General features: G+C 43.3%; 1 protein-coding gene across 11 annotated transcripts in view; it reads right to left on the bottom strand.

Moving 5' to 3' along the window:
• Positions 1-18,782, bottom strand: part of Rere (arginine-glutamic acid dipeptide repeats) — a 342,546-nt gene that overhangs the window by 187,278 nt on the left and 136,486 nt on the right. For 10 of the 11 annotated variants that reach the window (XM_029475940.1, XM_021161463.2, XM_029475947.1 and 7 more), the window contains exon 3: positions 4,808-4,878. In XM_029475940.1, coding sequence (XP_029331800.1) covers positions 4,808-4,878 — 71 coding nt within the window. Of the gene's footprint in view, positions 1-4,807; positions 4,880-18,782 lie in introns of those variants that run through there. The other variant, XM_029475948.1, reaches the window with a different exon arrangement.

The raw sequence follows: 18,782 nt of genomic DNA, 5'->3' as shown, positions 1-18,782 counted from the left end.
AATTCACTGATACGAACCTTGGCTGCAGCTCTCTTCTGCTGTACTGTCATGAGACTGGGAAATAAAAAACTATGGGCAACAACAAATTTTTGGAGTGGCTTCTGGGTACTAGAGCTCAAAGAGAAATTTCAACCATGCCCCCTAAGCAGCTCAGACATAACAAGAAAATACACCGCAGGGTGTGAAGTGATCTAAGGAACTAGCAGCTTGAAGTCTTTGCTTGTTCCATAGTCAGAGCCATGAGAATGGCTGCTGCCTGGTAGACAGAAAATGCAGCAGCATGCTCCTCCATCCACAGTTCAGGTCACTCAACGAACAAGTCACTGGAATGCTGTTAATGATGTTAAGGCATATTTAGACAAGGTTTAATCTTAAAAATGAGTTTTCCAGTTTTATAATGAATCAATGTAACCTAAAGTACTCTCCGCAATAATTATAAATCCTTCCCGGAAACATCAATTGGGTATAAATAATCCTATCTTACCCAATCTTCGGAAACCCACACCACCCTTTTTTCTAAAATACAGATGATGGCAACAAGAGCTCACTCAGCACTCCCATCAGAATTAACAGAGCGCCTCTGAGTACCACTCTAGGTATAAACAAACAACTGGTCGACTGTGCGACAGGAACTCCCTGGTGCCGAGTGATGAGTCACAACACACATCAGCAATGCACTGCTGACTTTCTCAGAATCCACAATTACTTCTAGGTAGAAATTATTTCACTTATACTTAAGACTTGAGATTATAGAATAGTAATATTTTTACTAAAAACAAGTGTTCCTTTCAGAACAAAAAAGTTATGTCTTCCTCTCTACCAATCCTATCTGGTGTTCTCCAAAAATGGCTGATGATCAGTAACACTAAAATTCTACAATTAGAATGTAAGGTTGCTGAAGGAAGAAACAGTATTTTGTACTTCTTCAGTGCCCTTGGTTGGGCTCAACAAAGAACACAGAACAAGTTCTCAACAAATGCTAGTGGAAGGGCTGATGGAGAATGTTTCCAACTGCATTCTAGGAGAAAGTACACCTTGATGATCACAAATAAAACCATCAATGTAGACCACATAAAGTGACCTTGGAACTCTCTGGTTGGGCAACAGAAGGTCTTTTTGGTCTATTCAATCTAGCCCAAGTGGGCCAATCCTTTCCAGAAGAGCAGAATAATCTAGAAGCTGGTGGAAAGGAGTGAGTCTTGGGAGGACGTGGAGGAAGCAAGTAGCTGCACCAGCATCCTCTGTCTTCTGTTCTCCTCTGCTCATGCAGGCTGACTTGCTCATGCTGGCTCCAACTCTGCCATCATAAATGCAATTCCCAATTCACCCTTTCAGCTCTGCCCTCTGCTGACTAGCATAGTGCCTCAGTTTCCCCAATTCCAAATTCTTACAGAAAAATTCATATTTTCAGGCCAGGACAACAAAGGCCTACAGTCCTGTCACCATCATCAGTACTGCAAGGAAGAATTCACTGCTTAAAATCTGTTCTGAAAACTACAGCGCAGAGCATCTTTACTTAACTGATTGTCTTTCCTTCTGCCTCTAAGTCAGCACATGCTGTCCACTCCACCTCTCTGTCTGCTTCTTCCATGAACAATTCTAATTCAATACTTAAACAAAACTACTTTTCTTGGCTTGGAAATAAGTTAATTATACGAATATAGCATAAAATAATCAATGCTTCCCAACAGAATACATAATTTACTTCCTCTGATAATGCTTCCTTTGAGTATTTCTCCCTTGGAGCCCCTCCTACTCTTCATTCTTGGGAGTTCTTGCTTTTCTTTAATAATTTCCTATGTTTGTTCTCAAAACAAACACAATGGAGAGGAGGAAGAGGGGAAGGAGCCCTAACCCTCAAAGACCTGGCTCAGGTATGAACCTACCGCAGCACCATGGTCTCCGTCTAGCCGTGTCAGAGTGTGGGCTGTCAATTTACCTGGCAGTGTGAATGGCAGAGCCTTGTGTGTTCTAATGATGTAACATTTGCTAAAGCAGAGGCCACAGAGCTCACCCCATAGACAAGATGACCACAAAAGTTACACAGATTTGAACATTTCTGAGAATGAAGGGAAAGGCTATTTACATAGCCTGGCATGCTCTAAACCACAGACTCTGGAGAAACACCAAAGCAAATCCTAGAAAACAACCCAGGTCTCCACATAAAGTCCAAACACTCTTTCCTTCACACAGTGAACTAGCTCAAGAAACACTACCCAAGGCTTTCAGATTCCAAAACACAATTATTCTGGTCTCACTGACTAGTACCCAGCTCTAACCTCAGGTCTCAATTCCCTGGCTTTACTGTCTTCAGCAGTACTACCATACGAGTATCACACAGTACTCCTACAGTCTCAGTACACACCTTACTTATACTCCAAACCCTACCACAGTACAGGCACTGTTATGCTGAGGGAGCACACTCTTAGAATAACCAACCCCAAACCAAAGGAGAAAAACATTGCGTCATGCAATACCTCAAAGCTAAGTATTTTTAAAGCTATTTTCCATTGCTCTGTTTTGCAATGTTGTTTGCTATGAGTAAAATCAACTGCAATCTCTTCTTTTTAAAACTCTCCTAAGAAAGAAAAAAGGCAGATTTCCACAGCTTGTCCATGTCCCTTATAGCCTGGGTAAGCCAGAGGAAGGAGTCATGATTGTACTCACCTCTTACAATCTTTTCCTAAGAAGCACACTGAACTGAGGAAGGAGGAAAACTATATTTCTCCCAGGAGCAAATATCTCATCATCTATAACATTCTTACAATACACTGAATAGGGAATCTCAAAGAGAAACACAAGAAAGACTCTGTGGGTTTAAAAGGAACGGAAGCACGCTGCCCCCTATGTGTGTCCCAGGTGCTTTTGAAGTCAGCATTAATGCTTTAATAAGTACTGCAGAAGCTTCAGCTTGGACGCTGTTAACACCCCAGACAGTTACCGTGCCTCTGCGGGAACCTCTGCCCAGAGCAGCCTCTACCACCCTGTAACCAACGTTTCTGTAAGAGATGCTGTTCAAACATGAAGGTGAAAACGTGAGCACGCGCTTGCACACACACACACACACACACACACACACACACACACACACGCACAGAAAGAGAGAGAGAGAGGGAGGGAAGGGGAGGGAGAGAGAGAGAGGGAGGGAGGGAGAGAGAGAGAATCTGATATAACTCTAAAAGAAAATTCTTTTTGTTTTGGGGGGGTTTTGTTTGGTTTTTTGTTTGGTTTTTCGAGACAGGGTTTCTCTGTGTAGCCCTGGCTGGCCTCGAACTCAGAAATCTGCCTGCCTCTGCCTCCCGAGTGCTGGGATTAAAGGCGTGCGCCACCACCGCCCGGCAAGAAAATTCTTTATAATTTTATTTCATAGCTATATATTCTCCACGGTGAACTGGAGCGTGTTTCAACAAAGTCACATACACAGATAGCAAACACAGAAAGACCAGCAGCTGCCACCACTACCAAAATAAAACTCTTCTGGAAACAAGGCCACCTCCCAAAGTTCAGGGATTAGGCAGCATCTGTAAAAAAAAAAATCTTTGTAAAGAAAAATATAATAAAGAACAAACATTTCCAAAAATGGTAAAAATTTGTATTGGGAAGAATACTAAATAGAAACCATTTGATTTAAAACACGAAGCTGCAAGGCCACTTTGCACAAGAGACAGGGAACTTGTATGCAGTCTTACAAAGAAAGGCCCAGCTGACCCGCTTCACGGTCTTGATTCTCTGAGGTGAAATATCAAACATGTGCATGAGAAACCCTCTCAGGTAATGACGTGTTTGGGAAAGGAGGCATGCACAGGTCCCAATGTAACAGAGTCTAGCAAGCTGCAGGCTTAGGACTGCTCTGCGCTGTAGGCTGTGCGTCACCGTCTTGAAGGAAAGGAATCCCACTCTAAGATCAAAACCTTTCAGACGGGTGGCTCACCAGGATGCCGCTTCAACGCTATCTTACACAGTAGCTGTGTGAGGCAGACACATTAATAGTGACATTTAAACGTGTTGCTCATAAGAGAAATCTTTGAAAAAAATCAGAATATTAACTTTGAAGAAGAGGTACACACATTTACACAATACTGATCCAGGGAAAAAAGGAGGGGGAGGGGAGGGGTCTATGTGAAGCAATGATTGTCCTGGAACTCCCAGAGATCCAATCACCTGCACTGGCATTGAATGTATGTGTCACCTCACACGGCCTGAGCGTGTTTGTTTTACAAATACCCAGGGATTTATTCTGAACCCAAAGTGTGTCTAAAAGCCCACTGTCTAAAAGCAAAGATTTTGTCAGGAGCACCATCAAGACAGCCTTAATCCTAAGCTAAACTCCCTTCTCCTAAATTCTGCTCCTGGGAGACACTTAAAACTGGACAAGATATACAGTCCATACCTACCATCATAGCAGAACTCCAGTGCCCCCAGAAACCAGTATCTGGCTTACATTTTCTACTGATTAAACACTAAAGTTGTTTCAGGCTCTTAAGAACAGCTGAAAGAAAAGAAAGCACTTCAGAAGCTAAAGAGGATCTCTCTGAAACTGTCACAACAGCTACTAACAGGTAAAGACTTCAGAGACACCCTGTTTCACAGCAGAAAAGCGTTACCACAGTGGACAAAACAAGCTACATTATTTCGGTGCACAGCCCAGAGGCAGGTAGCACTGGCCCACACTGGTTGTCACACCAGGAGTGCAGGAGAAGCAATCAAAAGTGACAGCCTGAGGAGCTAAATAAAGAGAGGGGGAAGAGACAAGAGGAGGGGGGAGAAGGGGGAAGGGGGAGAAGGGGAGGATGCAGAACATGCTTACCAGTTTGAAGTCTTGGATGCTGCAGATGAAATACGGTGTGTTTGGCCGCCGACTCTCGATATACACACAGTCTTTAAAAGAAAAAGGAAGGTTTAAAAAAAAATTAGCAAAAGATAAGTCTTTATAAGACCACTGCATAAATAAATAGCTAGGTAAATGAATATATAAACATATCGATGACAAAGCAAGTACCTTTTAATAGTGAAAACAAAACCTTTCTCTGGGTAATAAATATGAAATTATAGATATCATTAAGGTAATGGTTCTTTTTGTACGTGCTTCTGAGCATCTACAGAAACCTCATGAAAAGTCTCCATGACTCTGTTCAGGGAAAGGAAGCTCTGCAGATCTGCCCACAGCCAGACGGAGAAACCAGATCACAGAATTACGTCACTAAAGGTCACACACCAAGCTGGACAGTGGTGGCGCACACCTTTAATCCCAGCACTTGGGAGGCAGAGACAGGCGGAGCTCTGAGTGTGAGACCAGCCTGGTCTACAGAGTGAGTTCCAGGACAGCCAGGGCTACACAGAGAAACCCTGTCTCGACAAACCAAACACGATTACACATCAAAACAGGTATGTGGTGCTTGCCTGCATCCTTAGCCCTGGGACGACGGAGAGAGGGGGGACACACACTTTAAGGCAACTCAAAAACCTTTTAGGTTCAAGTTCTTTGGAAAGAGAAACAGCTTTGCCACAAGTTACTTCATTTTCAGTAAGTATTCTTTGAGGAACTAGATATTTGAAAACACCATCTTAAACATGTTACTACAATAGTCTTTTCACCACAACATGAAAAAGGATGAAAACTATTCTAGTCACTAGTCACCTATAGATAATTTACTATCAAGTATTTCTTGCCTGGAAAGAAAACCAAGGCAGCCAATCAAATATAGGATGAAGTAAACCAAATATTTTCTTCAGAAAGAAGAGCAGAGCACTGTCCTCTGCCACACCGGACACGGCAGTGTGGGAGCAATTATTTTTGACATTCACATCAGCTGGAGGGTAAAAGGCTGCTTTTTAAAATGCCTGTTAAGAGACAATTATTTACCAAGAAGTAAAAGTTTCCCGGTTACCAAATCTGGGAAGTGGGATACTAATGCCTACAGGTGCAAAAGCCAATCACCGCGTCCTCTCCCCGCCCGCCCGCCCACCCGCCCTTCGGGATGTGCTTCTGTAAGAACAACGGCTTCCTGACAACTTAGGCAGAGCCCTTTATTTCACCTCCATACACATTAAAAGCCAAGACATAAAATGGAGTCACAAAAGCCATTTCAGAACGAGAAGAAACATGGATCTATGATGGTATCAGAATTGCCCTGACGGCATGCACCAATGTGCATCAGGGTCCAAGATGACAGCTGACTCCGCTACGGCACTTAGGCAGCATCCACCTCACATTTGTCATCTCCAAAGACACTCTTCCCACTATGGCTAATCATTTTCTTCATAGCCCTTGTTTGTTACAGAAAAGCAGCAGCATAAATCTCTACACAAAAACCTGTAGCTCTCTCTGGGTGCAGTGGTGTGGCTCAGAGAGTTGTAATCTCGCCACTCAGCAGATGACTATAAGACCTGCCTCAAATTTTAATACAGTTTTGGAATAGTCCTAAAATTCGTAATGTCCATGTTGTAGTCCTGTTGAATGCAGCACCAGTAGCTCAGCTCTCCAGGTAGCAATTACATCATACTCACTCACCTCTGCCTTTCTCCTTCCTGTCCCTTCCACAAGAGCTCCAAAATTAAGGTACATGCTCACAAGCATATCAACGTCTTAAGTGAGGTCCAAAGATCTGTTCCCACAGAGTCCACCTCCTCCCCTGGGATACAACCTCTAAAAGAAAGACTACCAATTCATCTGCCTGGTCTGTGGACAACCCTATCCTTTCTTTACTCTACCAGTTCTGACCATACATAGCTTACAACTAATTATGAGGGGCAGCAGAGGTAATACACTCTCGTGGCTCCTCTGTAAAGGAGTGCTAAGCACTCCTTAGCAATTCACAATACTGAATGTCCCATTATCTGGCAGTCATGTGGTCTGCACTGTCCTCTTCTTTATCTTCTTCTTCCTCGTCACCATCACCATCTCCACAGCAATTCCTGTGTCCAGCAAAGACTAATGTGTGCCACTGGTGTGCTCACAATCAGACAGGCCTGAAATCAGTAACAAATGTGGGACACTGAGGCCGTTACCTTGCAGAGAAGGGCTTTATGGATCTTTTCATCTCAAACAGGGCCATGTTACCACAGCCCCTTACTCTGCAATGTAAAGCACTGCAGACTTGGATACTAACAAACAAGTTTCCATCGTCAGTGTGATGCACGTGCTCACACGGAATCCCAGCACCTGAGGGATGGAGGCAGGGCCATCAGGTGTTCAAGGTCAGCCCTGACCACACAGTGAGTCCAAGAGTAGTCAGAACTATCTGAGATTCTGTTTCAATAACTCTACCTGCTGCAGTCCCCTCACCCTCAAAGAGCTTTCCAGAGAAAGGAGAGAAAACTTATGTTCTGCTACAAATTCCTTATTCTACTGGACCTGACACGCACAGATAAAGAACAGCGACTCCCAACGATGGGATATGTCGCTGATATGTTCCACCTGGGTATTTTTACCTTCTACTGAGTTTATCAAGATGATGCCATCAAATTTGGTGATGGTTGACAGAGTCAAATCAAAAGCTAAGGAAATGATTGGGAAGGAGTTGTCTCTCCCTGGGAGTTGAAGCTGTCCACTGTTCCCCACACATTGCTACTCTCTTCTGTTTAGTAGACAGCTGAAAGCCAGCCTCTCTCCACCTGTGACAGAATGAACAGCCTGGAACCTGACCTGTAGAATGACCACAATTTTTTCCTACATACACAGTATCTTTTTTTCTTTTTTAATTGAAACAATTACCACGACAATCCAAACTGATTCAAAGCTGTGAATTTACATAATGGTTTCAATATACAAGGCTGGTGTCTGTAGAACCTATATTGGATCAGAATCTTAGTATTCTGAGACATGTATGTATGTATGGCAGATGAGCTCACTATCAGAGCAGGCGACAAGATGGATTCTGTGACAGAAAGAATAATAAGTCATGTGTCACATAAGTTAATTTTTTTCCAAGCTTAGTCAAATTTATCATTCTGGATGGGTAATGTTCTGTTTTAACCAGATTTAGCTAATGTATTTTTTGTTCTTTAAGTGATTTTTAATGATTTATTTTTATTTTACATGAATTGATATTTTACCTGCATGTGTTGGGCCTCCTGGAACTAAAGTTACAGTTAGTGGTGAGCTGCCAAGTGGGTACTGGGAGTTGAAGCAGGGTACTCTGGAAGAGCAGCCAGGCTCTTAACCATTAATGAATTTTTAAAATAAACTATGAAACATAACTGAAGAGTTAAATCTTTTCTTCCTACAAAACAGAATGATCCAAATTAAGCAAATGCACTCAAAGAAGAAAAAGGAAAAAAGAAGAAAGAAAATACACTATAGGAAATATTCTGGAATTCAAGTCTCAAAAGAAGTAATTTTTCCTTTAATACCCTTTCGGTTAGCCTACTCCACCCCCACCCCCCAAAAAGGGTAAACTGAGACCAAACAGTCATCACAAGTATTTTCTCTCTGGCCTCATTAATCAAGAAGCTTATTTAATAAAACAATCTATACAAATGTTTATAGCTAGCATAAAGGCATTTATTTGTAGATCCTTTTGTTTGGTTTTGCAGTGCTAACCAAACCGGGGGTCTAACCTAACCTAGGGCCTTGTACATGCTAGACAGGCACCAACCTACATTTCTAGCCCCAAAGTAGTTAATTTTAAGAGGCAAAGTTAAGAACAATGTCAAAAAAATCCACAGATGGAATGTGTGTGCCCAGTAACCTTTCTAAAGTCAAGTGCTTTGGCAAAACTGTCATGTAACTTCCGAAAGCATGGCTCATCTAAGAGCTGGTTGCTTCTAAGACTGAACTGATGGTCCTCGGAGTGACAAAGCCTGCAGCTAACAGAAGCACTACAGACACCTTTTGTTTTTAAATGTTAAAGCCCTTCTTCTTTGTTGTTAAAAGCAGACAATGCAGTCCATTAAACACACAATGCACATTTTCAAAATCACTCACAAGAAAGCAAGCATTCACCAGAATGAGCCAACAGTTGCTGTGGGGCAAATATATACATTGTTTTAATCTTAAAATCAGCATGCCTGAAATAGGCCAGAAGAAATAAATGAGGCTATTGCCACCACTATCAATTATTCTGAAAAGCAAACGATAACTAATGTTTTCTTTAGCAGGGATGTCTGAAAATGAGACTGGGGTTTGTACTAAGTTTTATGCACTGAGCCTCTGCACAGAAGGCTGATTTAGTCAGCTGAACTGATGGTCCTCGGAGTGACAAACATGATGACATGGTGTCACTTGAAATGCTTGTGACCAGGAGCATCAAAACCCATGACCTGGGAGATGATATTGAGCAGGGATATTTCTGGTTGTTTCTCATAACCTCAACGTAGCTTTGTGTCCAAAAAAATCAATGCTGCCATCTGCAAACAGAGCCCTCACTGAGCTGAGGAGGGAAGTCGGCCAAACGTGAAGGCAAATTCTCAAGGCAAAGAAAAGCCTCTGCTTTCCCAACCGTCAGCAAATCAGCAGGTTTATGTAAATCGAGCAGGGAAGCAAGTTCCTCAAGGGTAAAAATCATAGCCTGTCACATCAGGCAGTCTGCCATTGTGTACACAAAGCACCTATCAGCGCCTGCCCTGACAGTCTCCTCACCAAGCAGAGTGGACACTTACTTCACCCCCTAATTTAGTAAGCAGGCTGTGAGCCCTAGCATTAAAGCTGTGTGTTACAATACACAGGCAATGTTCAGCTGCTGCTCTGCCCCATGCGGACTCTTCCCTCCATCAATGTGTCCCCACCTATTAATCTCTAAAATACTCTCTCGTCCCCTTGCAAAGAATGGCAGTGCCACTCTAACAGAATTTCAAATAGAAAACCCTTCCTTGTGAACAAAGCCTTTCTCACAAAGAGATTTTGAGAGACACCACTGGGTAGCCCAACAGTGGACATGGGAAGCTGACCCTCAGGTTTCTTTGTTCTCCTTCATTTCTCTTCCATGCTATTCCTCTATCCCTGACACTCAGAACCATTCAACAAGGGAACAGTGAGCTGGTAAAATATTGCAGAATTAAGTCCACAAGTATCTCTCTAGTTAATACAAGTGTTTGCCAATTCCAACACAGAAAAAAAGCTGCGTGTGTTCGTGGGGGGTGGGGGTAGGGTGGGGGTGGGGTTTGTGTGTGTGCATGCAGTTCTATCATTCTCTACCTTACTCCTTGAGACAGCATCACTCCCTGAACCTGGAGCTAGGCTTACTAGAAACACTAAAATCCTAGTGTCTGGATTCCAGACAAGAAGCACTGGTACACTGTGGGCCTCAGCAAACAAGCTCTACCATCGCCATCCGTAACACAGTCAACGTCAGCTGCACTGTTGGCTTCCACCATGTGATCCACTTCTCTGAGGAGCAAGTGAAGAAAGAAGTGAAATTAGGAGTTACCTGAGGCCCTAACCAAACACTAAAAAGAAAGTGAAACATTCTGTCACAGGTGGAGAGAGGCTGGCTTTCAGCTGTCTACTAGACAGAAGAGAGTAGCAATGTGTGGGGAACATGGACAGCTTCAAAGGGAGAGACAACTCCTTCCCAATCATTTCCTTAGCTTTTGATTTGACTCTGTCAACCATCACCAAATTTGATGGCATCATCTTGATAAACTCAGTAGAAGGTAAAAATACCCAGGTGGAACATATCAGCGACTCCATCGTCTACAAACTTCTTGATAACGGAATCCACATAGGGAAACGTCTAACGGCTGTAATGCTGCAAAGTTTACATGGGTCTTGTCAGCCCAGAAGAGGACGGTGAAGAACAGAAAGAAGATTATTACAAACTAAAGTGTTTTCAAATTTAGACATGTCTCTTTTCTAACTCTCAGGAAGTCTTCCAGTACATCACAACCTCTCTAAGACTGGGCTAGGGAGGCAGCTTAGTTGGGAAAATGCTTGCTTTGCAAGCACAGGTACCAAAGTTCAAGTCTCTTGTCAAAGCCCAGGCACAGTGTGGTGCCCTTGTAACCCAGCACCTAGAAGGTGAATCCTAGCCAACCTAGCTTACTTGAAGGCAAGTGAAAGAGTCTATCTCAGAAACAAACCAGACAGTGCCTGAGGGACGATGGCCAAGGCTGCTCTTTGGCCTCCACACACGCATACATACCCATGGACAGCCTTCTCCTCCCCCCTGCTCCCATGCTCAAAGGCCGACATCGTCCAACCTCAGGAAGCGCTGCTAATGTTTTGGAACAGCTGCTGCAGTGTCCCCTTCCCACAGTCATATACGAATGGGTGTGAAAACTGAGCAAAACAAGAAAAAGCAGCATTGTCTTGTCAGCAGCAGAAAGCACACTGTGACGACATTCAAAATATTAACCATGGCTTAACACCTGCATTACCCAAACAGAGCAATTTAAGCTCTTATCTCCATAAATTATTATGGAAAGGTTCTTTATAACTTGTACTGAACCCTTACTATGAAAGTTATTCTAGCCAAGTCCAAGGCCAAACTCCAGTTAAGTCAACTTCTCAGTCAACTTACATTTGCACACTTACAAAAAGCATGTAATCTAAGAAAGAAGTTTGTCAAAAGCAATTATTGTTATTTTCTTAATTTACATTTCAAATGCTATCCCGAAAGTCCCCTATACCCTCCCCCTAGAATTTTTATTTTTAAAATTGGTGATGGAACTGAGGGCTTGGTGGTAAAGCACCTGCCTGGAACACATGAATCCATGAGGCTCTGGGCTCCATCTGCAGCACCAGGGAAGGCGCCACAGTTATGGCAGCCCATCTACCTAGAGAAGGCCCCAGCTCCTGTGCCCCCCACCTTGCAGCACATTGTACCTGACTTCTTAAGACAAAATATTCAGGTAACTGTCCTATTCCAGTTCAGTGGCTCACAATAAACTAAAACACTGAAAGGAAAAATTCTGTCCCAGTGGGCCAGTGAGATGCCGGCTCAGTAGGTAAAGCTGGGAACCGAGTTCCAAGCCCACTCAGAATGGAGGAGGAGGACCAGTTTCCAAAGGCTGTCCTTTGACATCAGCGTCCCCACAACACACACACACACACACACACACACACACACACACAAATAAAAAAGTTAAACTCTGATATAAAAATAACTACTAAGCTGGACTGTCCTGATTACTAACCAAAATGTTGATAGATGTTTAAATCAAGGAATGAAAGTGGACCATGGACCTAGCATGGTGACATACTCTGCTTATAATCCACTAACCTGGAGAGCTGAGACAGCAGAGTCACAATTTTAAAACTAGTCTGGGATACACAGTAGCACTGTCTCAAGGAAAGAGTGTGGAAGGGGTGGAGAGCGTCGCTGGATACACAGCTCAGCAGTAGAACATTACCCAGCACATACTCGATTCTAGAATTCATCCCCAGCATCACGCAAAAAATAAAAAAGGTGAAAGCAAGCAAACGCTGTGCAATGAAGGAGCAATGCAACAGCACCATGTTCACGGGGAAGAGAGCAGTGGCAGGCAGGCCTGGGAGAGGGCTCCTCTCTGCCAACATGGATGACAACAAGCACTGGCTGATGTGCTACTGCCACGCCCTGCAGGGAAGATTTCAGGCAAGGCTGCTAGCTCCTAAAGATGCTAGAGAGTCTCAGCCTAGCAGGAAGAGCTTCAGATCAACTTTGTAGTGGTCCCTGGAAATACTCGGGGGACTCGCAGTGCTGGGCTATCACTCTCATTTGGCAAATGATTTTACTATAATCCATTTTCCTTATGGGTTTTCTGCTACTGTTTAATGGACTGTCAGTATAATTTAGATTTCATCTATTTATACCATTCAAGCCTGCCTCCTGAATGTACAGCAAATGGAACATATATCTGTTCAATGGAATTAATGACAGTTAATTGTAACATGTAGTTTCCAGAGCTCAAAAAAGCCCATGCATATATTTCTCTGTAAGGGTGTTTTGCAGACAGTTGTGAGCGGCCACATGGGTGCTGGGAATTGAATGTGGGTACCCTGGAAGAGCAGCTACTAAGCCACCTCTCCAGCTCCTCTTTTGTACTTTTTAAAGCATCTACACTGTAGTTCCTTGTACGATGAGCATTACTATAATATTCCATCCCACTTTAATATTTGCCTCCTATACTCCACAATCTTAACTACAGGCCAAGTGCAGGGAAGTACAAGTCTTGCTGTCAGGATGGACAAACAGAAGCTCTAGCATGATAGCTGCTTCACACAAGCAAAACTGACTGTTCATTTTTTTTTCTGCCTGTCATTTGCTTACTGTTGGATAATTTATAATATATTCCAGTTAATCATAATGTCAAAATTAGATGAAATTTATTGAAAACAGACTAAGTATGCCATACAGATTCAGACATAAACTAAACACTGGGCTCACACTAATGCATACTCAATTGAATTGCTTTCAGACTTAACAGAAACTTCAGATTTGTTTACAGACACCACCATCATACAAGTGGCCTTTCTCAAATGATCAGTCTTTCACCTACATATCCTCACAGCTGTGTAAGAGACAATTAAAGAGCTGTGTCGACAGGCAGTGGTGGCGCATGCCTTTAATCCCAGCACTCGGGAGGCAAAGGCAGGTGGGTTTCTGAGTTCGAGGCCAGCCTGGTCTACAGAGTGAGTTCCAGGACAGCCAGGGCTACACAGAGAAACCCTGTCTCGAAAAACAAAGAAAACAAAAGAAATGTGACAGATCAACATCTAGGATCTGCTGCCTCGACTATAACCACCAGCATCACAGAATCAGCGTAGTTCACAGAAGAGCCGAGGCACAATGGCACACACGTCTAATCCAAGCACCCAGGACAGAAGCAGGCAGAGCTCTTTGAGATTGAGGCCAACCTGGCTGGTCTACAGAAAAAGTCCCCATCAGCCAGGGCTATGTTCAGAGAAACCTTTTCCTTCCTTCCTCTTCCTCTTCTTCTCCCTCCCTCTCCCTCTGCCCCCTCCCTCCCTCTCCCTCTGCCCCCTCCCAGTCATTCACTTATAGTGTTTTGAAGCAGGGTTTCTCTGTATAGCCTTGGCTGTCCTGGAACTCCTTTTATAGAGAACACAGAAATCCACTTGCCTCTATCTCCTGAATGCTAGGATTAAAGGTGTGCCACCACTGGCCAGCTTGAGAATCTTCTGGAAAGAAATAAGTGAGGGGGAGGGGCGGAGGGAAGGGTGGGGGAGATTGATCCATCAATTCCAGCTGGCTTAGAGTTCCGATTGCTGGTCCACACATCAGCCCTGCCATGCTTGTGTTGCTGTTCCCACCAGCTATCTGTCCTTCTTAAACAATCCTAGCCAAATTTTAGGACCCAAGTCTACAGGTCTATGCTTCCACACATCTTTAGTGTAACAGCCTGCTGAAAGTCCACTTTACTTAAATAAGTGAATTTCTCCCCCCCCCCCAGAAAATTGGTGTGTGTGTGTATGTGTGTGCAAGAACCCCCTCCCCCCACTTTGAGACAGGGTTTCTCTGTGTAGCCCTAGCTGTCCTGTTGACCAAGCTGGCTTTCAACTCACAGAGATCCGAATGTCTCTGCCTCCTGACTGCTGGGATAATAGGTGTATACCACCACCACCCCAGCCATTTCACTCTTCTGCACCATTCTAAGAAGCACCTCTGTAAGGTCATACACAAGACCATGCTCTTATTTTATGGACTGATTATAAAAATGCTGTTGATGTCCAGCTGACACCAAAACCAAGTAAGCTTGTCCAAAGGCTCCTTTAGACTCGCAGTAGCCTGACAATTTTTATCATTTGCTGTAATGTCTATAAAGTTCTAAGATCAGTGAAACCTGTCCGCACTCTAATGCAGCCCACTCTCCCTGCTCCCTTACAGCAGTGCTGCCTCCACCTATAGTTATGACATCACCTTCCCAACGTGTATCTTCAGCCCGTCCGGATAACAAGTATCCTGAATTATCTGAAGAAAATATTCCACATAGACAACGAAGTCCATTCTCTGACTGCTTGGGATGTAACATACAGAGCTCTGTAGCATATAAAAAGACATCAGGGTCCATCTTATGTGCTAATCTGCCATCCACCTGCCACATTTATAATCCACATTAGCAGAGATTTGAAGGTCAAAGCAATGAAATATCCAACTATCCTCAAAGGAAACGGGAGATTTCATTTACTATTCTAGCCACCGACAGCACTTGTACTTCTTTCTTTTTTAATCTTAAACCCGAAACTATATTCAACACACTTCAATGAAGGGCTGCAGCTGCTCTGGGCCAATCCAACACTTAATGAGAGCTTTGCTTTTGCATGTTCTTTCAGTAATCTGCACCTCAGAAAAGCCATGTTCTGAACATCTGCTGAGACAAAATAAACCAGAATCTAGAGAAATAAAGAATCGAAGACTTCTCCATTTTAAACAAAGTGCTAAAAGCAGGTAACAGTCGAGTCTTACATGATTATACTGCTTAAGCTCTGAACCCTTGTGGTGTCTCACACCTATAATCTCAACACTCAAGAGACAGGATTATTGGGAGTTCAAGGCCAACCTAAACTATCTAATAAATTCCAGGCCAGCCTGGCCTACAGAGAGACCCTGACTCAAAAGAAATTAAAGAGCCCAAGCCAGCTCCAAACTCACAGCAGAGAGCAGCATGTGTGTGAACCGGTGGGACCCTGCCACCAGCTTTCCCCACTGACTTGTCACAGCTGCTCTCTCTCTATGCACGACAGGCCAGGTCCTGTCTCTCCCAGGGCCTTGCTTTTCTATAGTTGCATTAGAGTTTCACAAATAGTTTAGAGAAAGTCTGATTGGTTCATTGTAGAATCTTCCCAAGTCCATTTTCTCGTCCACAATTCTGCTGTCTTTTCATGGATAGCAAAAAGCTGAGGCAGCACAGCCAGAAAAGGCTTGGAAGGAAAAGTGCTTTCTGCCCAGGAAGGGTGACTCGTCCGGCTCTGTGGCTTCCTTCCCCAAACTTTCTCTTTTGATGGAAAATGAATGAACACACCCAGTGTTAGAACTTTCATGATGACTGACACATTATATACACCAGGAGGACTGTTGGAAAGTGGTATCTTCTGGACGTGGCAGGGAACTCATAGCAGCTGCGGGTACCTGAATAGACCCAGCAAGACCAAGCCAGTCAGCCAGGCAGCATAGGTGTGTGAAGGGCTCCTAAGACCCTGTGCCATACTGAGCTACAGGCACGTCACTGCTCCTGGGGAAGGGAGACAGCTTTTCCTTCAGGGATGGGCCACTGACAGGCTGCTGATGCTCCAGTGGATATCCAAAACAGAAGAGGACAGGACTTTGAGAGGAAGATGTTTTCGTGAGGCTCTGAGGAGTTATGGGGGATAGGGGTGGATATGACCAAATGCACTGTATTTGTATCAAGATGATAGCTATTCTCTGTGGGAGGAAATGTGGAAGGATAATACTAAGCCATTTTACCCATTATTTTCCTGAGTTCATGTGCTACAATTCATGAATTTAAAGATTAATTTGAATCAAAAACATAATAAAGATATTAACATAATAAGCCAATGTAATATATTAAAAAAAGAAACTAATTAAAAAGTAAACACTAAAACTGAAGATAAGAAGTCAGTAACAGGCGTTAGTGGCACATACCTTTAATCCCAGCACTCGGGAGGTGGAGGCAGGCAGGTCTCTGTGAGTTCAAGGTCAGCCTGGACTACATATAGATCAAGTTCTAGGACAGCCCAGAGCAGCCCAGAGAAACCCTGTCTCAAAAAGACAAATAGAAACCAAACAGGGATCCCGGTAGTAAGGAGATAGATAGATAGCACAGACCATTCAGCCCCAGTAGTAACGAGATAGCACGAACTATTCACTACCTTCTGCCAGGACCTAAAACCATCTTCTAGAGGCAGATGGAACCAGATGGGGCCAGACAGAACAAAGCTGACAGTGCCTTCCCTGAAAAAGAGCACAACTAAGCCTGATTCTGAGGAGTCTACTCCTGGGGTTCACAAACAGCGAAAACAGGTGACAGTTTCTCCCACACACTGGCTAGCACAGACGCTGACTCAAACCATCATCCTCTCTCTGTCTTTTTGGATCCTGTATGAATTTGTTTCAAAAGGGAATTCATGGATGTACCTTCCCAGAAAGCATAGGGACTGGTAGCAAATTTCCTGGAATACCATAACACTGAAAAGTTGAAGTTAGGTCAAGCAGATAAATGATGGCACACATTTGTAATACCACCACTCAGAAAGCTGATGCAGGAAGATAATACATCTTAAGCTAGCCTGCCTAAATATCGAATTCCAGGCTGGCATGGGTTACACAGTGACACCTTTTCATTAACAAGTAAGTAAATGGACAAGTGGAAAAAAATTCAAACTGACTATATTCCAGCTACTTGGGAACTGAAGGTCAGCCTGAACCTTACAGGAATACCGCTCTTCTAAAATTAAAATATTACAATTAGAATTTTAATAAAATGGAAACCAAATACTGTGGCTCAGAGACTGATGGGGAGGTTACGTGAGTCTAAGGCCAACCAGGACTACAGAATAAGACCCTGACAAAGTCTAAATGTTTAAAAAAACAAAACAAAAAACACCACTATATTGAATTGCTTATCACAATACAAGGAAAACTGTACAACATAGTACTGCACGTATTTCTAACTGACTAAGAAATTTTACTAGCTCTGACTCCCTTAAGAGCATTCATAATCTCAACGTGACAGTGAATATCTTTAAGATGTCTGAGCATGTTCCCTATGATGCAACGTGAGAGCCCTGGTTTGTTCCAATGTCCCCATGGCTTACTGCCTGTCATCAGAATTAAAGCATAATTTTTCCCTACCAATGTCAATCCCTTGCCATGTATTCAGACTCTTAGGTTAGCACAGGCCAGGTTATACTCGCCAGCATTAGCAGTACATGATGCATAGTAGAAGCTCTGTGTAATAGCTTATTGAAGCAAAGTTAACATAGGCTGCAGAACAAGACACATTCTATAAAAACAAAGGCATATTAAGACACTGCAGACACACACCTCTGTAAGTAAGTGTGCACTAAGGGAAGTGACCACACAGCAAACTCCTAACACAACTGATGGGAGCTTCAAATAGCCAGCCAGCCTTGTTCTGCTCCTATCCTGAATGCTAAGAGCACTTTTTAAAAAGGATTTCACACTTCCTGTCATCAAATATCCTTTTTTTTTGGGGGGGGGGCGGGGGGGATAGCTACTGCCAGCTTAAAAATCATTCTAGTTTGCAGCATGAAAGACACTGTCTTGCAGCCAGTACAGAGAACAGACCAGAAGCCAGATCTCCATTGTGTAGTCAAAAGGGAAGGTGCAAATGTCCATGCAAGGTTAAAGCATAATTTTGAAAGCTTGAGCTAACAGAATGATTCTCAGGCGCAACGGTCGAATGTGTTTTTATACTATAGAATGGTGGCTATACAACTACCACTTTCTGGGTAAACTGTTCTTGACTACGCTGTAAAAGTACAAAATACTGGGTTTTTTTCTTCTTGTTGTTGGCATGTCTCTTCCCTAAACAAGAGAAGAATTAGAATCCCACACAGCATTACTGACATTGCCACGGTCAACAACCACAGCACACTGGGATAAATAAAGGGTCATGTGAAGTCGGAGACCAAATACTACACACAGTGATGACTATCTTCCTAAGAACTAGCAGGTACCTAGAGCATTACTAACAAAGCACAAATTCAAATCTTACATTAAAAACTGAAAATTACAAAAAGCAATATAATTTGTGTTATATACTTAGTAGTCTTGTGATAAGCCATGATTAACCAACCCCCTCCAACTTTTCTCAACTGTATCAAGTCTCCACAGCCCGGTCTACAGCGGCACTGACCCCACAGCCCAGTCTACAGC

Source organism: Mus caroli, chromosome 4, assembly GCF_900094665.2.
Source record: "Mus caroli chromosome 4, CAROLI_EIJ_v1.1, whole genome shotgun sequence".
NCBI classification, from domain to species: domain Eukaryota; kingdom Metazoa; phylum Chordata; class Mammalia; order Rodentia; family Muridae; genus Mus; species Mus caroli.
Note: the sequence above shows the minus strand (reverse complement) of the source record. Positions and strands in the feature narration are given on the sequence as shown.